The 24,241-nt window shown below is 36.7% G+C and overlaps 1 protein-coding gene across 2 annotated transcripts in view; it reads left to right on the forward strand.

The window, feature by feature from the left end:
• The window catches only part of UMAD1 (UBAP1-MVB12-associated (UMA) domain containing 1), a 202,498-nt gene that overhangs the window by 21,607 nt on the left and 156,650 nt on the right, over positions 1-24,241 (forward strand). For both annotated transcript variants that reach the window (XM_019665292.1, XM_019665293.1), the window contains one exon: positions 2,095-2,191. In XM_019665292.1, the coding sequence (XP_019520837.1) occupies positions 2,095-2,191 (97 nt within the window). The remainder of the gene's footprint in view (positions 1-2,094; positions 2,192-24,241) is intronic.

The raw sequence follows: 24,241 nt of genomic DNA on the forward strand, positions 1-24,241 counted from the left end.
GAAATCCCACTGAGCAGGCGTTTTGGGGGACCCCCACCTTGGGTTGGAAAATGTTTATTTCCAGAGCCTGCTTCCTGGAAGAGGCCCGCCCATCTGTTGTTCTCCATGCCCATTGGCTCTGCCCTCTTGAAGTTCCTTCCTCTTCCAGTAACGGCCTTGGCTACCACTGAAGTGGGCATTGCACAGGCCTCCTGAACACTTTTCCCTGGCAGCTTCCTGTCTGTAGGGTGGTTTTAAATATCTAACACCCCTAATCCTCTTAATCCAGAACTGGTAGTTCTTTTAGTAGTACAATTCTTCAAAAATTTTGTTGATTTCTTATCTGATTCTAGTCAGCTTCATGTATCAACAGCCAGACTTACAATTTTAGCTAGGTATAACTCTTAGATTTGCTGTATTTCTCATCTTTTCACCCCTACGTGTGCCCCCTCCCTCTGTATTTATTTGAGGGTATCTTTTCTCTATCAGGCTTCATTCAGTTGGAGGCCTACCCGCTTCGTTTCTTCTTCCTGAACCATTTTATCCGAAGTGAAAGAATATACTGGGTGCCACGTTAATCCATGCTGAGGTCTTAATATCAGGTGTGATGGCTGTTCCCCGGGTCTGAGCCTTACCTGAGGTTGGGTTTTAATCAGCTTTGGTTCTTTCAGAGGCCTTCTCCATTTTATTTTTAACTGTTTGGGGTTAAGAAGTTAGTTGCATCTTTCAATCTTTTAAGTGTTTGAACTTGAACTCTATTTTCTTACATTGCTGCTTATAAACCAACCAATTCTTTATTGATATTTCTTTCTTGCATGGGTTTCTCTTTATCTTATTCAGTTATTATTATTTTATCTCATTCTAGCCTTTTCATATTTTCCTATTGCTGTTTTAGCTAATCTGTTTTTTACCAGTTTCACAGAGCCTGTGTCTTCTGTACTCTGGATAGTGTGCCAAACTGTTTCCAGACTTTTCTTTTGGATCCATCACTATGTCCTGTAAATTCTTTCTTTGAGGATTTCAGAGGCTATTCCTTTCCTTTATTGGAATATTTTCTTTTTTATATGGCTTGTGTTTCTCTTCTCTGTATTTTATTCCTTTAGAAAGTGAAATCTGCCAGATATGTTTTCTATCAATAAATCAGCCCCTTTACCATCCTCTTGGACCCACAGCTCAGGGCAGGTTGACCTACATAAATCCTAGGTCAGTTTTCAGTTTCTAGGAGGCTTTTGCTCAGGTAAAATCTTGACTTATCCTCACTTGGTTTTCTGGTACGGGTGGAATATATGATATAAAAAATGTGGTGCACTTGCTGCCACCTGGATTTTTCCTTCCTTTGCTGTCTCCTACATTGCTTTGATTATAGGGACTGACCCCAGAATGTAATGTGCCCTTGCAAGTTCCCTTCAACGTCCTTCCCAACTATAATATTTTCTAGGAGTTGTTGTCCTGCCTAAGTGAACAAAAGATGGGAGGAGGAAGAGGAGAGGGTCTGTGTGTGTGTGTGTGTGTGTGTGTGTGTGTGTGTGTGTGTGTGTGTGTGTGGTTTGGGGGAAGTATACAGAAATCTCACCAACACAAAGATCTGCCCTGAGGGGCACTTAAAGTTGCGTGCAATTTTACAATGGATATAGTTCTTGAGAGTCTGAATTAGATAACCAACTGCAGAGAATGTTTGAAGTGCCTTCTTTTTTCAGATGGTCTCAGTGTTATGAGGCTTAAGCTAGTTATGGCATGACAGGTTTTTTGTTTGTTTGTTTGTTTTTTCCCTTCATCGAGTGTCTGATTTATGGTTAACGAGATCCTTCGAGGTTCTGGGATTATCTGTTGATTTCAGTGGTACATGCAGTGATTTCTTGGGTTCTTCCTGCACGTTCAGAAATCGAGAGGTTGTATGATTCAAGGCACACACTCTTTCAAACTGGAAAGTCCATGTACGCTAACTTCTGGTTTTGTCTTCTGACACCTAGAGCGGAAGGTGTGTGCTTTTAAGTCTGGTCATAGAATTCCTAAAAAGTAATTATTGTGATATCTTTGTATTTGGCTTTTTATTAGAAAGGGTAATCGTTTCCCAGTTGCATTTGAATTTGACATTAACTAGTGTTTCTATTTCAGATCACAGCGGCAGCAATGTTTCATTTCTTCAGAAAACCTCCAGAATCCAAAAAGCCTGCTGCACCAGAGAGAGAAGCAGATGGGTTTGTCCTCTTAGGTGAGTTTTTTTAAGCAACAAAATCATAATTAGATGAATTATTTTTATTTTAAAAAATTGCTTGAAATGTGATTTCTAAATTATTTCCTACCAATTTCACCATTAATTTATGTATATGAAATCTATAAAAATAAAGTTCATCAATCACTTAGAATATTGTCATTAAGTTGGACTCTTACATTGGTGTGGCTATGTCCTTCAAATTAAATTTGTAAAATCATCGCTTTTTTTTTTAATCTCTGTTATGCTTGTCAGTCTTTTGATTGTGAAAAACCACAAGTCTTGAAGAATCCTTGATAATTTCAAGTTCTGTTTTACAAATAGCACCAAGCCATGTTTCTTAAATTAGCATCTGAAATTAAATTAGGCACCCAATACATATTTGCTGAAAGAAGTATGCTTTTAAATCTAAATCATGTTAAATAGCGGCTCCTAAATTTTTAAGCCCTGTATATTTCTTATTATAAAATTAATAACTGCTAATTATTAAGATTTTAGTGGCTTTAAAAAATATTGCTTTCAACCAAATACTATTGCTTTTCACCAAGGGGAATTCTGAAAAGTAGCAATTTCTTCATGTCACTGTGTCTGTCCCCGAGGAAGAGAGTTACAGTCTGGTGAGGAGGACCCAAAGCCCAGTGTCCCCTTGTGGCATCCGCCCCTTCCGCCCTGGACCGCCCCTGCCGAATTCGGACTCCTCCTCCAAGGGGATTTGCATGAACTCATGGGGTGTTTACTCCCTGGGGTGTTGCTCCTGCCTTCCAGACTCTGGTTTCATACCTCTTCCTGTACCTTGGCCCCCTCAGACTGGCATGGGTAGGCTTTAAGGCTAATCCAGAATTTTCAGCTTCAGCCCTCCCAGAGCCAGGGGTCACACCATGCCTCTGACCCCACACATTCAGAAGGATGGTGGGTGGGGCTCTGCCTCTTCAGCTTTTCTCTTTAAAATCTGGTCTCTTGCAGAAAGGACACAGGGGTTTTACCTCTCTGGCCCTTCTCTATTTCTCGGGCTTAATCTCTGGGAGATCAGAATAGAGTTTTTCTCACAGCTAAATGTGACAGTAGAATATGCCATCTTTTCCATAGTGAAGTCCTGGCAGGCCTGTGTGTTGTTCTACATCTGCTCCATGTGGCCTTGGACAGGGCGGTGGCTACCGTGGGCAGAGCTGTCTTCTCTCTGACCAGATCTCCTACACCTGGCAGGGGCTGGTGATTTTTCTCCGGAGCCTTCTATCTGGGATCAAGTGGGGTGCTGTGGACACGACTGCTTACCTGGTCTTTCTTACTGTGTCAGGAATTTGTGCCTTGGTTTCCAAGTCAGAACTGGCTGTCAACCCCAACTTCTGTTCCTTGAGAGGTGCCAGTGTTGCTTCCCTCTCAACCTTATTCTTTTTATTAGCAAGTAGCCATTTAAAGCATGTGAGTTTAGTATACAGAGAATCAAATAGACATAAGACAGATTAACTGGAGAAAAGCATACAGATTTTTAAAGGTACACGGGAGCCCTCATAGAAAATGAAGACCAAAACAAGTGGCAAAACCTAAGTGCTTATAGATCAGGTTGAGTAAAGAGGCAATTGTGGAAAAGTAACAAACGTGGGGAGACTCATGGAAGATAAGAGTTATTTTAACAAGGTCTGCTTGTATGGTTTCTTGGTCTCCACTCCCCATCGCTAGTGATAAGGATGTTTGTTTCATCCTGGCATGTTTCATGTGGGGGTTTCTATCTCCTGCTATCAACTCAAAATAATCTTATGACAAAGTGGCATATTTTAGGGGCGTTATATGTGCCACCCGTCACCATTTTGGGCAAATTATGTAATGTCCCGGCTGTCATTTAGCTTGTCTAGAAAATGAGCATGATAACAGTACCCACCCTGTAGAGTTAGTGAGGAGGATTAAATGACTTAATGTGTGTAAAATGCTTAGAACGACCCTGTGAGTGAATTGGTGCTATTAGACGTCTCCATATACGTGTGAGGACTTAACTTCCCGAAGTTCCTCCAGCTAATACAGAGCAGACCTGGAATCAGCCCAGGCAATTGGACTTCAGAGCTATCCTCTTAGCCACTAAGCTATCCATTTTTTAATGTCATTGTCATTTTTAATTTTCAGACATTAGTGACATTTTAATCTCTTTTTAAAAAATTTCAATTGTGGTCCGTACTTGTTTAAATGAGAAGGTGCTGAGTTTGTGTTTAATAAGAGAGGGTTGGTTGGTTGTTATATGATTGTTCATAAAGTTTGGTTTTAATCTTGGCTACCCCAAACTTTTTACTATTTAATATGTTCAATATGTAAATATATTGCAGGGGCATCCCAGTCGGGACCCCCTCTCGTTTCAAGAGCTTTAACTTTCTGCTCTTACAAAACTATCCTTTGCTACGAACTTTAAAAAAATAAAAAAATAAAAATATTGCAGAAAGCTATAATTTCTTTAGTGAAGTTGAGATTGAAAGGTGATATACATTGTTTAGTTAGTTAAAAAAAATCCTTCAACTGTTAAGGACTTAACTGAATTGACTGATAAAAGTCAGGACAGATTATTAGGAATATAGTTAATTGCATTTAAAAATAGGATGGTAACCTCGTTTTAAGAGAAATTATTTGTTCTGCTGAGTTGCTCTTTTTATCATGTGGTTCTATAGTGATGTATATAATGTCTACTTTAGTCTCAGAGCATACTGTGTAAAATATTTTGGAAAACGTCAAATAGGTCAAATGGTAGATATGAAATGCCATTATTAACATGGTCCCATACTTGCATACATGTACTCTGATTATCATGTATACACATAACTTTGTTTGTCCTCATGTGCAATAGATACATAGCACGAAAATAAATGTATATGATTGGTTTTGTGTGTTTATTAACCTCTAAATGACACAACTAACTAAAAACTTAGAAACATGATTATATTTATGGCAACAACTTCTTATTGATATGTTTTTTACAGAATATTTTTAGATTATCATCTTATGCCTTTATAACCTGTTTCTAATTAAAGGTATAAATTATCTATTTTTTTCCCACTGGAGAATACCTTTTCCCCGAGGCAAGCCTTCCTGCTTAACACAAATAGGTTTTAGGTCACAATTATTAGATGGCATTGCTAAGTTGCTAAAGTCAGCATCTCGTGACTTGAAATTCAGGGCCCAGGCAGAGCCTAAGCACTTTTGTTGATAGGAATATCTGGGCTGTTCACATACAATTAGCTAACTTTTGATCGGAAAACTTTTTCCCTGTTAAGGTTTCCAAACTGTTTAGCCTTTGTAAAATGTTGAGTGTGCTGAATAAGAATAAGGGGGGGATGAAGGCCTAGTAGAAAAACATCCTTTCCCTTGTATCCAGTTCCTATTCACAGAAGAAGGTAATAGCTATTCATTCATTCAGTAATGAAGTTGAAGTAATCCTCCAGGGTACTCATTTTACACAAAAACAAATTGCAGTTTTCATTTGCATCACTGGGTGGCGATTTTCCTTAGTCTTATGCTGCTGTTTTAAAAACCCCAGCAAGCATGGTACTATTTGTAATTACGAGGGTTTCCTTCTGTTATGACATGTTTAATTGTACTTTTAAGACATTATCTTTAAGTTGATTACAAATTTGCTCCTGTGGTGTGCAACCTCATAGTTATTTTAAATTAGGAAAAAGGGTATCTGTTGCTTAGATGTTAGCATATAATTCCTTCCAAAACTAAGACAAAGGCATGGATTAATTTATTATGCTGTAGCAAAAAGAAGGAAAAATAACAGCAACAGCAACAAAAAAACACCCCACAGAATATAAAATGAAAAGGAATAATTTAGATTACTGTGTTGAGCAGATATTAAATATAACTTTGGAGCAGGCAGAATGAATTGGGCAAGCACTATTTCAGAGATTAAAGGAATTGGGTTACAGTACAACTGAAATTCATCATGTTTTTCAGAATATGCAGGTGCTTCTTAAAGTAGGGCATAAGAACTTCTAGTTTCCATTAAGCTAATTGTTTTGTGAAACTCATTGAATTTAGAATCAGAGTTTAATAATTCACAGCAGCTTGGATGTCATCTTTTAAGTAGTGCTATTGAAATGTGTAATTTAGTCTCACCTGTTTTTCAGTGCAAATGATAAATCAGATTTTGAAAAGTACTGGGTTATTTTTAAGATTTTGTACTGAATCCCTCATACTGGGAATCATTCAAACCATGTGCACACATTAAAGTTAAGCTACCACATTTTTATATGGAGCATTTTAGGTGATCTCTTCATCTCTGTAGTCTTTTCTTTATTTAAAAGGGGAAATTTAGCTGCGTACAATAAAAATTTATATTCCAAGGAATGAGGGACAGTAAATTATTTTGATCATGTCTAGGACTGAATGCTTTAATTGGAACAATGACAAAAACTAAGTAGATTTTTAGTATGTGCTTCCTAATTTTACTCCATTCTTAAAACAGAAGTATACCAAATCTTAAAAAGAAAAATAGTGTTTATGGATTTCAAAAGCACCTTACCCTATTGATATCTCTTTACCCATGTGTGGTGATATCCAGAAGTAATCCAAGGACAATTAATTTACTTGGCAATCTTTGTGTGTTTACTCTTGACCTTTCAATTCTAAAGCAAAGTGAAGCCAGGATTTTTCAACCAACTTTATTATTCAGTTGCTTGTTTTCCCATTAAGAAATGCAGAGTTGTACGTCTAATCGATGGAATTAACAGAACTTTCATATTCGTTGGTTTGTGATTCTGGTTCACCTGTTGACCTTGTGGTGCTTCAGAGATGAAAATGTACAGGCCAGGCTGTCCCATGCGGGGTGTACCTGCCCCATCTCCTGAATGTAGAGAGAGAGGGAACTTCATGGGGCAGGGAGAGGTGCCAACTGTACCGAGAGGTAGAACTGAGCCCTCTGTTTCATGCAATTAATTATGAGAAAGTCATTCATTCTTACTGGGGCTCGGTGGACTCTGCTGACTCAAATGTAAATTAGGGCTGTGTCTCCCTAGCTCCATGGTTCTAACCTTCTTGTGCAGTAGGGGGCACTTTGAATATATACCGGTGCTGGGGCCTCATCCCTAAATTCTGATTAGATGGGCCTGAGGGTTGCCTTGGATATTGTTTTGTTTTGTTTTCCCCTCAGAGTCCTGGTTCTATTGTGCATGCAGGGCTGAGAGCTACTGTAGTTCACTTTCTATAATTTTGTAATTGAACACCATCCAATAATGTGTTAAGGCAATTTGAAAAAGACCTCATAAAAATACAAACCTATAGTTTTCCTTCCACTGTGGCTGAACCATAAACAAACAAAAAGCAAATAAAACCACAGAATTCCTAGGTTAAACATACTTCCTCTTGGACATTAAATAGGCAACAGAAAGCTTCAAAATTCTAAGAAATGAAGTCCGTTTCTAAGAGTAATATATTTAGAACCTTAAGTGTGTGTTTGTGTGTGTTTAAATCAGTAGAGCAATTGGGAAGTATTTTATTAAATTAATTATATGATTGTGAATTCCAAGTGGCCTATGACTTTGTGTCTTAGTAATAGTACATCTAGATTGACTTTAGGTACAATTATTTGACAGATGAATGCCCATAAACTTCCCAGAGGAACTCTGACATACTTTTTCTTTGAACTAAAACTTCAGGCAGTCATATTTTTAGTATAGCTATTTGAGGGTAATTGACTGGTTTATGGTTTACTATGGTACTGTTTCCTTCGGTAGGGAAAAAAAAATTAGGTATGCACACGATATTACATAAATGGAGTTTCCTTTAGTATTTCCTTAGAGGTTTTCATAATGCTATATCTTCTACATCTGAGACTATTTTACTGAAAAACTGTGATATGTAGCTTTTATATTTTAACAAAGTTTATTCTTATTTCTGTTGAGGAAATAATGAGGATGAGAATCTAAGTAAAATGTACATAGTGTGAGCATTGTGCTTTGTACTAGTAATTCAGATAGGGTTGAGAGACCTAAATATTGTCTTTCTGGTAATCTTAATAATACTACAATATTGTTTTATATTTAAGTGGTTATGTTATTCACCTTGTCCCCCACCCCCACCCCACCACTCCTTGAGTGCAATCAAAGCATTTTATGAAGGGAAGAATTCTTATGGCAGCTACATACTAATCTTTATAAATGTGAATTTATGAAAATCTAAGCATCTTCTCTGTTTATTATGTCATGATACATTTGTGGTGTTACCCAGAATAGCATTAGCTAATAAACTAAGCCGGAAGGAAAACATCTTAAATTAGCGTGATGCAGGCTTTTCTTCTTGTAGAAATTTATCACCAAGTGAACATCCTTGATGCTTACCTTCTGTGTCCCAGGCACTGTGCTCCTCGTTAGAGAAGCTGTGGGTTCCTGGGCCTGGCCCACACCTAGTGAAATAATCAGCATCTTTGGAGCTATAGTTTGAGAATCAGCATTTTAAAAACAAAGCAATGTAGGTGATTTTTTAAGTGTGCTGCTATTTTGGAATTGTCGGAATAATTATTTTATAACATGGTAGGAGAAGAAAACCTTCCAGGTGGTGACAGACTGGATAAAGTATGTGGATTCAGAAGAATCGGGATGTTTTCAGGGCAGCAAAAAGCTCTCCTTGGCTAACTGGAGAGGGTGGATCAGGGCCACTTACAAGAAATCAGTCTAGAAAGGTGGTTCGTTATTGGGCCTTATGTGACATTTTGAGACGTTAGAATTTTGTCCCACTGACAGTAATGAATTAACAGATATCTTACCATTTTAAATCAGTGAAGTAGTGTTTTGCTTTGCTTCTTTTCTATCAGAAATTAATAACAAATTTTAAAACAGAGATAATTGTTAGTTTCATCAAGATTAAGAATTATTTTTTAATGAAAAAGTGACTGCTGCATCATCTCCTGAATGCATCAGTGAAGAAGTGTGCGAGTACACACATACTACATTGACAGGAAAACAAGATACGAGGCCATCATGATGCAAGTCATTCTATCAAACACCTAAGTCTAACTTGCCCCATATTCTTTAGCTTCAACATGACCTAGGGGCAGAAACTGCTAGTTCTTCAGTATCTGTTTTGCTTTATTTCTTGGTTAAAAGCATTTTAATCTTGCCATGTGGCCATTTTGCAGTTGAAGGTACCGGCCAGTGGTATATAAGAAGAAACATTGTATTAAAGGTTTTAGGAAACCTTTTAAAAAACACAGGTGTGTACCTTCCCTTCCCTGGTCCCCGCCCCTGCCCCCGCCCCCAACTTCTCTCCCCTGGACTATGGGTATGAGCATTTGGTAGCGTTCTAGCCGCCATCTTGGACCAGGAGGACTACAGAACATGGTGAGGATAACTGAGGAGTAAGCAGGGAAGAGCCTCGGTCCTTGAAGACTGTGGAGTCGCTACACCAGCCCTATGATGCTTCCCTGTGAACTTCTTTACATGAGACAGGAGTAAACTTCTGTTCTGTGTGGGCCACTATTTTATTTTGTCATCTGCAGATGAACCGAACCCTAACTCACAGAGGTGCTGCTAAGCAGAATATTTGTATTCTAAGTTCCATCCTTTTCCTTGCTCTGTGATGAAGCAAACTACTTACCATTTCAACCTTGTTTTCCTTACTGTAGAGCATTAATAACATCATCTTGTCCTCATTACATTGTTAGATGAGATGAATAAGAGAGAAGGAACTATGCACAGACTTCTTTATTGACAGAAGTGGGTACAAAGAAGTTTTAATTCACTTGCTAATTCTGATCAGTTCAGTAAGTACTTGGAAGAGTGATTCTGAGCCATCCTGGGCTCCACTTGAAAGAGCGGAGCGATTGTTAACAGTATAGGCTGTGGGCAAAGGAACGGTGAGCATCCTGCCAGTGCCACATGTAGGCCTTTCCCCAGTTCAGACTGGGAGGCCACCGCGTGTCTGTGCAGTGAGTCCCCCAGAAAGCCCATTCATATCCACTGAAAGCTGGTGTTTAAAGTGCGCCTCAACTAGTGGGACATTTTTAAAGAATTGAGAATTGCTGCCCCACTCTGGTTATCAGTTAAATTAGAAACTGATTCATTTCCTACAACTGATACTTCCATCAAAAATGGTGTATACTTTTATGTATAAATGTGTGTATCATATTTTTAATAAGTATTACGTATGCTATCCTGAAGCCTTATATTATAGTATTAATGCCTTAAAGGAGTTATCGTTTTGAGACTTTTCAGTATTCTAAGTCAAATAGCTCGACGTATTTATTTCCTGATACATAACCTGAACATACGCTTGGCAGCACCAAAGGAACACTGTAACCCTTAAAATAGTTCATTGATGGAGTGCTTGAAGGAATTGATAACTGTGATAACCAGCCATTGTCCCTATGGCTATCACTATGTTTAGGGTTGTTAGCCAAGATGAAGTTGGGGGACTGAGTGCAGTAGTCTATAAGCCTGAAATTACAGGCAAAATTTTGTATTTGTATTTTGCGGGGGAGAAGGGTCTCTGTATTTAATCAGGTTCTCAAAGGCCTGTGACCCTAAACAGGTTAAAGAACCACATTTCTAGATGTTGCTGTGTATACCCATGTTTACCACTTGGGCTGTGGTATCTTAGGATATTTTTATTTTAATGTCAGAGGTAGCATAGTCATCGTCAGAGGTGGGTTATACCTCATTGACCACTTTTACTAGTTTGGCTTCAGAAAATATGGCTTTTGAGCAGCTAAATAAAAATTAGGGAATAATGACTATTATGTAAGGTACACAGCAGATGAGATGCCTGTAAGGAGATTACAATCTAAGTGGCAATACATACAAAATAAAAGGTAAATAATATTATAAAACAGTCATATCCAACATTTAGGGGGTCTGATGGAATGACTTGTATCATGGTGGGCCCATACAGTTCATTAGCTTGCGGTTGTTTTTCTGTCTCCTCATGTCAGTCTGGTACGAGTATACTGGCACACTTTCCCAGGGATGCGTTCAGGGCACGATGCTGCAATAACCTTTTTCATTAAAAAACAGGCAAATGATAATGGAGATGTACAGATCCCAAACTGTTATATGTTACTTGTTATATTACACATATAGTTAGGAATTTGTAATGACAGTTTGCTCTCGGCTTGCCTCTGCATGAACCTCTCTGTTGTAACCAGGGGAGTTTTCTACTCGCAGGCCCGCAGCCCAGAGTTGCCTCATGCGGGGTGCCCGGTCTGTTTTACTTTGTCTGTATCCCATGCAGTCTTCAGACCTCAGATGAAATTCTGTCTCTAGGTCTGCACGGTCTCTAGATAGCTCTCTTTTTGATCCAATAACATACATTTATCTTATCATCTATTTGCTTCATAATCATACAGTATGTTGTAGCAGCTCCTATATTATTGTTTAGTGACGTTATTTAAACTTTCATTTTAGTATGTCTTGCCACTTGGATTGTAGCCTCCTTACAACCATCTCATTGGCTGCGTGTTTTACATAATAGTCAGCACAAATGAGTTCCATAAAATAAATACTTAATCCACATATTGTTAACAGGTTTGGGAGTGACTTCTAAATCATTTATATTAGGTTAGAAAACTTGATAATGTCTTCTCTTACGGTGTTTTCCCCAGTGAATATACACCTTTATGTAACTTATATCACCTAGCATCGGGACTTAAATTATACTAATTTTAGTTATTAATGCAAACTGAATTAAGCGTTCAGAGCAGGTTTGCATACCCAAATTCATTCCTCCTTCTTCCACACTTCAAAGAATTCACCTTCCTCTGTGTGACTTTGTGTTTCAGGAGAGACTGGCTTTATTCCCATACCTGGGAGGTTGGTTCTAAGCCAATCAGGATGGCCCAATCCACCTTGCCAGCAGTTATTTACAGAATGGGGACCTGCGACAATTCTGACTTAATTGTTCTTGAAGGACAGTCGACTGCGGGCCTGGTTGGCAGATACTGAAGAGATAGCTTCCTCTTTTCTGGGCAGCTCTTTTATCTGGATGAGGTGCCTGAGGAGGTTACATCCATCGCTGCCACCTTTGCTCAGGGAAGGCAGCCTGAGACAGAGTAACATGTTGAGGATGGCAGAATAAAATGAGGAAGCAACCTGGTCCATGACGACATTGTTGAACTGATATATTTAGTAGCCCGGGAACGGTCAACCTCTGGATTTCTTATTAGGTGAGATAATAAGTTCCCTGGTTAAAGTTTAAGCCACTTCTAGATAGACTTCTATTACTTGCAGGAAAATGTCTAGACTGATGTTTGACAGGTATGCTTGTAATGCTACATCTTCCTGGACAATCTTTTCCTGGTAAAGACCCTTTGAGCTTTTAATGTTCAGACTTCCTGGAATATCTGTCTGTCTATCTGTCTATCTATCTATCTATCTATCTATCTATCTATCTATCTATCTATCTATCTATCTATCTACCTATCTATTTATCTATCATCTGTCTGTCTCAACAAAGTTCTTCAGTTGATGTCTGTATGGGGAATGTTTATTTTATGTCCTCTAAAACTCAGTTTTTAACAAAACAATGTGTGGAGCTAGTTACATTTCAAATGAAATGACTAGATTGTCAGAATCACGTGGAAACCTTTTGAAAGGTGTGCCTGGTGGATAGAAAAGGATGTGCCTCTTGGCTCTTGCTGGCACCGAGGGAGGATGTGTCACTGCTGCAAAGCAACTGGTGGTGAAACCATATTAATTGTTGGGTGATCAACATACTAACACAATAGTTTGCTACTTGTGCACAGGCATTTTACTGTGTTTTAAGAAATGGGTGGGTAGGTTTAGATGGATGTACAATACATTGTAATTTTTCCCATCTAAAGTAATGGGAAATAGGCTCCCTGATGCATTTTCCTCACGTCCAATTTTCCTGTGTGGATTACTGATGTTAAGCAAGAGATTCCTGTACTAATCTAGACCAGCTATTTTATTAAGTTAGCAATCCTGCTACTGCTAATATAATCTTAAACTTAATATCACTTTAAGATAATGTCTTAAAGCAACTCTCCAATTTGATTCACATATCTTTATGAGTTACATAGTTAAAAAGGTACCATTTCCAAAAATGCTGAAGGCCATAAATTGAATCATAATCCTTTTTTAAACATGGAAATTGGGGAGAAAAATTGAAATGTGGATGTTTACCTTTATCATCCCAAATGTATAACTCTAAAATCCCTTTTTAAAGTTTAAAACAAATTATATTTTATGCTTTTATTTTAATTGCATGTTAATCATGCTCAATATGTCAAATTTTAAAGAAGAGTTTTTAAAGGCCATGATAAAAATTACATTAATTTCATTGTTAAATGTTTACATTTTTTATTATGAATTCTGATTCATAACATTCTGACATTAAAGGGTGGGAGTAATGCAGCGTATAATTTTTAGGGCTGGAAGACCATCTTAGGGTTAATTCTAAACAACCTCATATGTGACTATTTCTGATTGAGAATTGTATATTCAGAATAAAGTATGTAAATTCTTTTGTTTGCTAAGGAGAGAATGGAAGGTACATATAGTATAGAAGCTACCTTATATAAAATACCAAATTACAGTATGAACCAATTATAGTAAAAGCATTCCCTTCACAGTAAGATATAAATGCCTTTGTAGCCTGTGGGCATCTTTTTATTGCTAAAGTTGGGTTAAATTTACCACAACAAAAATTCAATTATGATTTCTACCTGTTATGAAAATATGCTAATGCACCCACATATGTTTTAATGTCCTCAGTTCAGATGTACATAACCATTTCCATTTCCTAAAGGAATGCAATTTCTTTCAGGTCTTTTTAGGTCTCCAAGGTTATGGGACCTTGATGCATGTAGAGCTCAGCGTGCTACAGACCTGTTTCTCAAGTTGTAGTCAATGTGTACCTTCCTGGAACTGGGCAGAGGTGTTACACTGCCAAAATTGAGTAATAGTGGTGTTTTCGCAGTTGGTAGGAAAAAATAAGCTTATGGAATTTCAGGCTTTTTCTTCTGAAATTTCCCTTAAATTCTAGAGAAAGCCAACATTGATTTTACAAGCAGGTATTAGGAAGGTAACATGTATGAATAAGGAGCAAATTGTTATTAAAGGAATAACTTGCAGACAGACAATCACGTTTACTTGTATGGTTGTTTTGTTCTTTGAACATTTGTAGTCATAGTTTTGGTTTTATATTCTGTTTTGTAACCTGTAAAATTAAATAAATGTGAACATTAAAAGCAATTTAAACTTAGAATAGCAAAATAAAATTTTGTCTAAAATTATAGTTTGCATGAGAGTTTAAAATATCAATATTTCATAATGTTCTGCAAAGAGCATTTTGACTTTCAGGCATTTCATGACATTCACTGTGCGATGAGATTACATTTTGAAGAAGATGGGGGCTCTGTTGCTTTTTTTTTTTTAAATTTTCTACAGAGCAGATCATTTAACTGGGGCACAGAGTCCTCGTCTGGTGAATGAGAGATTAAATTAGATTTTTATTTCTAAAATTTGGTTTGATTTTATAGCTTAACATTTTAGTAATACTATTTTTGTTCTACACATTTAAAAAGATGAACAGATCGCTCAATTTATTCTAATCTGTGGTGGAATAAATTGATGGTACTATGTGTTTTCTGTTACACTGAGTCCTTTCTCAGAGGGGCAAGAAATCTGTCCGCCGGCTGCCAAGCAAAAGTCAGTTTGAAGATTTTTTTAGTTAAAATTTTATCTGGCTTATAGCCCCAGTTTAGCTCTGACTAATCTTTTATTAAAATATTCATGATAACCCTGGGAAACTTTTATAACCATACCAAACCTTAAGGGTGATAGCTTACTGCCAGAATCGGGAGTGCAGTCAGACTGAGAAAGAACTAGCTCTTCTTCGGCACATGGTACGGTAGGTATGTTGAGGGTTCCATCTTAAACACCTAGAACTTGGCAGTTGTCCCTCTCTACCCCTGGGGTTCTGTTCTGTGAAGGGAGCAGATTTTTTTCTATTTCTGCATTCCCCTCACACACTTCACCATGTTTCTTCATTCTGGAAAATAGCTGGTCAGCAAGTAGAAGAGGGACCGACTGTGATGGAGGACCAATGGGGGAGGTGTAGTTCCCATTGGTAAAACAATGTCGGCGGGAACCGAGGTAAAACTGGTGCTGGTACCAGTGATTTGGGAAATTTTTATTATATTTTTTAATGTACTCCTAAGGACAAGATGGTAGCAAGAAAAGGAAAAAGACATCCCAGAGAGAAGAGTTACACTGGGTGAAGGCCTAGGAAAGACAAATGGATTGAGTGCTCTCTGCAACAGCCTGCCTCCAGCTGATGGGGATTTAAAAAAAAAAGAAGTATAATTAACATATAATATCCTGTTAGTTTCAGGTGTACATCATAGGGACTCAATATTTATATACATTATGAAGTGATCACCACCATAAGTCTAGTTACCATCTGTCACCACACAAAATTATTATAATATCATTGACTATATTCCATATATTATATATTATTCCCATGACTTATTTATTTTGTAGCTGGAAGTTTGTACCTCCGCTGGTGGGAATTTATATTTACACAGTTTTTCTGGAAGACAGATTGGTATTGTATAAATCAGAAACTTTAAAGAAGTAGATCCTTTTTGTCTTAGACATTCCACTTTGAGTAATTTATCATCAAAACATAAACAAATGCAGTTTATAAGATGGTATGTTTAGCAAGAACCTTCTCGTTATATATATTTTATGTGCCTAAAAGTCTCTGAAAGGAAAACCACTTATTTACCTATAGACCTTACAATTGCAGATGATTTAATTTTTTTCTCCCTTTGGAGAGGGAGAAATATTTACCTAATTTGATTAGTTATATTTACTGTAATGAACATGTAATGCATGTGTAACCCTAAGGCCAAAAGGAGCCCCAAAGAAATACATCTCCGGATCCTTGAAGAACCACATGAGCACTGTGGTTCTTCCAAAAGCAGAAGTGCATTTTACTTTTGCTACTGAATTTGCATTGTTTTTTCTGTTTTCTGCCTATAATCCAGTTCACCAAACATTTATTGAGTAAATGTAAATACTGTTAGTTTCTCTTAAATACTGAGGGTGTCCAAAAAATATATACAAGTGAACACTTTGCCAATGTTGCTCAAGCAGTAGTTCGCCATAATCAGAACTGGACGCTGATGGTAACCACTTTGAGCACCTCTTAAAATTGCAGAAGTTAAACGTGACTTGTATTTATCTTTTGTTATCAGTATATATTGAGTATTATAATTTTAATACAGTTTTCCTTTCTTAAAATGTGTATACATTTGTTTGGTACCCTCTGTATTTGTATTCATAATTATAAATATTATTTTGGGAGAGCCAAGGCCAGAGTATAATATAGGAGAATTTCATCTTAAACTTTTCATTCATTTTGCAATAACTTAATAATTTATAGCATTTCTCAGAGGAAAAAATGTGTTGGGGAAACTCTTCTTTAAGTTTCTCTGTCATTTTTTCCTGGATGTTAAGAATCCTTTTATTCCCTAAATACCTTCATGAAACCAGAACTTCCAGTATATCAGGAGGCATCCTATAAATATTAAGGTCAATTTTAAGAGGAAATTTCACTGTATTTAAGAAATTGTTTATGTAAACTATCATTTTTAATGGATTACATAAACATGTATTCTGTTTATTTTTCTATAGTCTCTACTTCTTAACAATTTTAGTAATATGAACGTGGTTTTATATTCCTCTTAAATTATTTTGCATGATGTTTCTTTTGAAATTTTAAGTTTAAAATTTTGAATTCTAATCATACTATGACTATATGTATTTTTCCTCTACAGTGGGTTTTCGCATTGATTGTTTAGTTAATAAACAATCCCATGTTAAAATCCCATGTTATTTTTAAACGGCAATTATTTTAAAAAAGGTCTTTCTTTCTGAGGAATGAGATCTCTTTTTGTTACCATTATTGTCAATTGATCTGGAATGTCTGTTGGCTGAAGGCAACTGAGTTTTTATTTCAATTGAGTCATTACGTACTTGAAGCAAATATACCAGACACTTTAATTTAAAAACAAAACGAAACAAAACACCAAACCTTTGATTTTTCTCTATACCTATAGAGGAGCACTGTTAAGTAGTTGGAAGTTTATCTCTGAGTCCTATTTGAACATTTGGAAGAAGGAATTAAGCTATTTTCCAAGTAGAGAAAAGCACCATTGCTCCCCACCAGGTAAGCATACAATAGTTTGTGTACTTGCCATCAACATTTGCCCCAGCACAGTTTATCTCAGAATTTTCAAGCCCAGCCAACTTTAGGATTTGATTTATAATAATGGTTATGTTCTATTAGCTAAGAAAGAATATGAAGAGAAAAAAATCTGCTAACTTTGTCCCTCCATCTTTTTATAGATCTAATAAGTTGATTTTTACTCTGATTCTTTAATTTTTGTTACATGCTTCTCAACCATGCTCTTTCCTTGCTACTTTGAGGCGTAGAACTTCCTAAATATTTAGTCTCAGAGCAAGAACACTCAGGCTTTTCATGTCCTTTGGCATTAGCGGCTGTAACACATTGAATTTCTGGCAGTGGAATTTCTCCTGACAGATCTGACCCCTTACCCTGTGGCCTTGAATAAAGAAACCTTGCTTCTGAGCATGTGTACCTCAGCGAGGATCTTCTAGTCTTGTTCTAAGCAGACCCGGCATCTTTTATGTCTATGTATGTTGGGAATTATCAGTCCAGTATCGCTCTTAGGTTCTTTATTTTTCCACCTCTGTCTTCTCACATGATTATAAATGCTGACTACAAATTAAGCAGCATTATTCACATTATATTTTATGCACTCATAGTTGGATTTAGTAAGGCAAGGGTGTGAAAGAGATGGATCGCCAACCTTTATATAAGGCTCTTTTAATCTCTACTGTATCTCCATGTGTTTCTAATAGAACTATTACCAATATAATTTCTTTTCTGCATGGGTGTATATGAGACTCACTCTTTTAGAGCCAAAATTGATAGGAATAATTCAGTAGGTTAAAAAAATATATATGGTCTGATTGGTGAAGTATCATCATAATTTGGAAAACTACATGGAATTGTATTAGATGTGTCTTAGTATAAAACTTTATTTTCTAGAAAAACTACTTTTTAGAAGACATGCGTTTAGCCACTGAAATTTTCAGGCCATGAGTCCTATTTGGGAATTAAAAGACTTGCGGTATGAATTTGGTAAGTAAAATTGTGGAAATTCAGATCCCATTTGATCATGGGGAAGCGTATTTTTCTCCAGCTATTAACTGATGTCAACTGCCTGAAATTTATCGATCTCAAGGCTCTTCCTCATTTGTTGCCAGTAACTCTCCCTCATACAGAACAGATGACTCACAAACTCAAGCTAAATAAAACACTCTGTAAAGATTTTCTGCCTCTCAGGCTGCTCAAAGTGGGCATTGAGTCGTGGGCACTGATCCTTGCCAACTGGTTTACCCTTAATAATTCCATGGGTAGGTCAGACCAAACTCAGATGTAAATGTTCCCATTTCTTTCTTTTTTTTTTTTTTTAAAGACTGCCTTTTTCAGACATTCCATCTGAAATCTGTTAAGAACAACATAAGACTGGTCACAGATTTATTGATTTTTCCTGGTCATTTGACTATGTGAAATGGAACCAGCTATGACCTAAGCTTAGTGAGCTCAGTAAACACCCACTCCTTGCTCTAAGTTCTACAGAAGTTCAATTTTACTAAATGTTCCAAGCAGAGTCAGTAGGAATGGTCTTGTGGTAGATCAGATCATTTGCAGTGAGAGGAAATCGAATTGCTTTGCTCTTCCTTTTATTTTTAAAAATTCTTATTTTTTCACCAATTAAAATCTTGATCAGCAGACAACTCTTCTCAGTGAACTGGGTACCTGACCCTTCGCTGGACTGAAGAGAGAAACATCTTCTACAACAATTCTGATTGCATAGTTTTTTTGTTGTTTGTTTGTTTTTTTGATAGGCCCCTCACTGTCTAATACTTATGCCTAATTTTTCTCTAAAAGAACTGCCTAATATTTATTGCTTTCACATCAGAATCATCAGGTTTGCCAGACAAGTTGCAATATTTACTTATTTCTGAAAGACCTATGAAACAGATAACTTATCCATTTCATCTTTTTAAAATTAAATTTGTCAGGGTAACATTGGGTAATAATGTTATATAACTTTCACGTGTGCAGCTTTATAATACAACATCTGTATACTACTTCGTGTGCTCACCACCCAAAGTCTAGTCATCTTCTGTCACCATATATTTGACCCCCTTTAAGTGTTCCTTAAAGTTATCTGCTTAAAACACATCTTATGGGTACGTTAGACTTTAAAAAATGGCTAACATAAAATACAATTTTAAAAAGTATCGTGGCCTCTCTGTGGTAGTTCTCCTCAAACTTTTTTTTCCAAAGTCTCCCAATAATTGAGAAGCATGAATATGCACCCCCTAAAAGCCTGGGCTTCAAGAAAAAAGTTTCCCCCCCTGAAGCTGGTGTTATCTTAAACTCATTTGAATTTTTCACTCAGTGCATAATATAGCTGTGATTATTTTAACATAAAATCCTTTAAATTATGTAGCATCAAACAGTAAACTAGATGCTAGGAGATTTACTGTGTTTTTCCTTTGTCATCATGTACCTTCTCATGTGCTGCATATACTCGTGAGGGTACCCATCTTCCAATGGGACAGTATAAATCAGAGTTCCTCAGTTGCTTAAATGATTCTGTTTCGTGAGACCTGAAGCGTTTCGGGGGGCAATTTTGGTGTCCCTTCAGCCTACTTCATAAGGGCTGTTAAGTGACCTTTTCTTTGGGGGAGTTGCTTGGAGGAGATTCCTTGTCAGGCTGACCTCCTGCTTATTGGACTGTCAGAGTGTACAATTCCCTTTTTCATTAGCAACAGAGAATTTCTGCACTTCAGGCTCTTGCCAGAAAATGTGTTATCTGGATCTTTGTGTTGGCAATTTCTTATCAAAATCTCAGTAACAAGCAATATTTGTAGTAGACTGCCTGAAAGATAAATAATTCATCCATTTTTCAAAATATGTCTTGTCCTTTTTTGAATATGGACTGTATAAGAATCTGATGAAAAATGCCTATGTATCCGTGGGCCAAATATTTTACCTATAAGTTTAGGAGACTCATAGAATCCTTATAAACCATTCATGGCCTTCCAGTAAGTTAATCATTTATTCAGTAAATATTTATTGAGTGCCCTTGGGTTAGACACCGTGCTGGTGAGCACTAAGAATACACATCTCTGTTTCTGAAGGGATTTTACTTACTGTGAATTGCTGTGAGTTTCATCCAATTTTTTTTTCTGAAATTAATGAAGTAAGATATAGGTAGGTCAAATTTCTGTGAGAAGGTTGTAAAATATAACAATTGTCACTTTTAAAGTAACTATGGAACATTTTCTTTAGTGTTTTTTGTATTATGTGAGTGCATTTCCCCCTTCACCTCTGCCATCAATTTCAACCAAATTGGCAGAAGTTTTGATGAAGTGAGAAGTGACTGTAAGGCAACTGACTTTCAGTTTTTAGAACTTTTCCTTTTCCTTAGAAATCACTTCTTGAACCAGACCCACCTGACTTAACAAAAAGTGTTTGAGTTTGAGTCATTGTGGACTTGATTCTGTCTGCATATTTTTCCTATTCTGGGGTATAGCATATGCCTGGAGATCCTGTTAGGGCTGCTCGGTCCAAGCTTTTGCCTATCAGGTCAGCAGGATTTACTATGGGTGGCGCAGCTGTCACTTCTCAAGTTCTGTTTGTAGTGGCCTCTTTCACCTTCCCTTCTCCAGCCCTCTTTATTATTGCCAACTCCTCTCCCTTAATAATTGTTTAACGATAAGGTGAATGAGAATCATGTCTTAAAATGAACTCATCTCAAGGTAATTTGAAGCCAAAACCCTGATTTTTCTTGCAGCACATAAATAATGAGTTCTGTGGATATTGGTTCCCCCAACATACCGGTACTGACTTCATGGATTATGGGAACAGCAGATTTTTCTTAGAGTGGTTTTGTGTTTTTCCTTCTTAGGTAATTTTATATATATTTTTTAAGATAATAGAGTGAGATTTTTTTTTTAAGGCAATTGAATGAGTTTTTAGGTCTCTTAGGTCCCTTTTTCCAACTGATGATTTGAAAATTAAGTATGTTTATTCTTTCACCATTCATAAACTTAGGCCTCAAGTTAAAGTTTTCATTTCCTTAGTTCCTTAGAATTTTATAAGGATTTATGATTTAGAAGTAAGTGCAGATTTATTTTATTTTTCTTACAATGAAATAGAAAATCATTAAACTGTTTAAAAATAGTGGCACCAGCCTGAACTAAACAGGAGCCCTGGAAAGTTTCACTTTAGGAACTCTGGGAGAGAAGCAACTCCCTAGGGTGGTCCATGATATGATGTTCCGAACTGGAAGGTCATCTTGGAAATAGATTTAGTTCTAAGTTTAGGACCAGAAAGATACTTCCGTCCTCCAGGCTTTTCACATTTAGCCCCAAAGCGATATTCAGGGAGGGCAGATACATTTTTAATTCCACCCCTGCTGGGGAACCATAGCTTATGAGGCTTTGTAATCTTAGTGTGCGTATAATGCCTTAGAAACATTATTAGGTGGTCAGTAAATATTTGTTGAGTGGGAGAGAGTGGATGAATTCACATGGTAAGACCTCTAAACTGAGCTCTGGGTTATAAATAATACTGTTTACATAAATGGAAATAAGCCTTTTGTTTATTTGTAGTCAGATTACCCTCAGAAAACAATATTTAAAAATAGGGAACGTTCTGAAGTAAAGTGAAAGGAAAAAGTAGTAAAGCATTTTCTTCTCATGAAGTGTGGTGATATTTTACCCACTTATAACCCATTTAAATATTTAGAGATGCTCACGCAAGTTAAGTAATTTTGGGAGTTGGGAGGAGGGAAGGCCCAAATTCAAAAATTTATGGTAAGAAAAAAATCATTGAAGTGTAATTCACATTTGGATCTCTACAGAGATTTGCTTAATATTTCAGTTGTGTATCATGCATTTAACAAGCACGTTCTGTATCCTCAGAGAGAAAAATATGTGATGTAGAATGGAACTTATTGGTACCCTTTTAATATAATCGTATACGTGTACTTTTAAAGGGAAGAACCATGTAGTTTCCTCACTAACTGTTGGAGTTAGGGTCCTGAAAACTCTTGTAAAGATGAAATTGTGGCCGGTCACTTAAAACCTTCAAGGGGAAACCAAAGATGGGGCCTTAGGTTGGAGGTGTATCTGTGATGGTTTTTGTATTTGCTAAAGGAAAACAGTAAAGCACACTCAAGACAATCTACATGACTTTTTTCACATGTTAAATTAGTGATACTGGAAACTGTACCGATTGATTCCACTTACCATTCCTTGTTTGCTAGAGACTTTCCCAGAACTCTCTCCCACACTTGTTAATTTGTGTTGAGGAAAAAATATTTATAAGGAAGCATTTTTCTGAGCCTCTCCTTTCAAATGAATGTATTGCATCTGTCTGCGTTTCTGATTCAGAGCTGACCTTCGTCTCCTGCGCTACAGGCCCTGCCTAGCCTTGGTCTTAGAGAAATGTGATTAGGACGCTGATTATTATTAGGATGATCAATGGAACAAGGGTAGCTGTTTACCTGTGTTTACCTCCATATCTGTTCATCTGCTCCCTTCATTATATCCAGGTTTTACAGTTGCAGGCTTTTCCCCGTGTTTATTTAATGGTAAAACCTTTTACCATGTCTCTGATCCCTTGCTCTCAGAGGATACCTGAGTGTGTTACTTTCTGCCATCTCCCTGGATCTTTTCTACGATTTTCACTGTAACCGTTTCTGCTACTTTTGCCATCAGCTTTACTTTGCTTTTCTATTTCTGACCTCTCTTATCTTCTTTTACGAATTTTCCCAACAAGAGGGGGTCATGATTTATAAAAGGTAGAACTGAAATTCATATTGAAATTTAGGCAGAAAAGGTATATGGAAATACAGAGGGTGCCAAAAAAATGTATACACATTTTAAGAAAGGAAAAAACTATTAAAATTAGAATACTCAATATATACCGATAACAAAAGATGTCATGTGTATCCAGTTTTTTGAGACCCCCCGGTATAATTACATATAGTTGAACTCTGTGGAAGGAATCTCAAGGTAGAGAAGTGGTTACTATACAGATGTCTAATCATCTCCCTTTTTCCATTATTTTTGTGATTGAAAGATAGATTTTATAGGGTTAATTATTCATAGCTTGGCTTTAAAGAGAAGGCTTTGGATAATATCGGTAAAATAATAGCAGGTTATTTCACATTTTAAAATTCTAAATCTTTATTAACTAGCTCTTTCACAAGTTGGTAATATATTTGATATTTTCCTTCAGGGCCTGGAGTTTCCATGCTTCCCACACTGACTTTCAAAGGAAGAAATAGTTCAGCATAGTTTAATGTTATATATTTTATTAGATTTTATTTTTAAAACATATTTTATTAAGTAAGGTAGAGAGAATTCTGGTCTAGGAAACAGGAAACCTGGGTTTCAGTCTTCTATATAAAACTTGGGTGTTCTTTTCTGTAATACTGTATTCTCATTTAAATTCTTATTCCCTATATTTTTCCTGATGCTTTTAAACTTTTGTTTCATTTCCAAATGAACAGCCCTTAAGGGTGAAAATAAAAGGCAACTCTTTCTTAATATATTAAACAAATACTTTTAAATAAATTATTTTAAGTGATTTTCCTTAAATTGAGTCTTATTTTTTCCACTGACCTCTGTCATAAGCCCTGAAATGTGTTCCAGTGAGTAAAATTTGATCATAAGTCAAGCTGCTCGACTATTCATTGTATCTGACCGTGGGTGCCCCGTTTTCATTTCTGTAAAAAATGCTGAGAGATAAGCCAACTAGTTTGTGTGTTGAGAAACAGTTGCCTATCTGTACAACTTCATTGTCCTAGCTTCAAGGGAAAAGCACTCGATTTTTACTTCTATCATTCTTTAGTCCCATTATAGTATAAATTTATTATATGTTCTTTGAAGCCATAAGACCAGCTGCAACACAATTTCATAGAGAATGCCATCAGCC

The sequence above is a fragment of the Hipposideros armiger genome, unplaced genomic scaffold, assembly GCF_001890085.2.
Source record: "Hipposideros armiger isolate ML-2016 unplaced genomic scaffold, ASM189008v1 scaffold_438, whole genome shotgun sequence".
In the NCBI taxonomy this organism is placed as follows: Eukaryota; Metazoa; Chordata; class Mammalia; order Chiroptera; family Hipposideridae; genus Hipposideros; species Hipposideros armiger.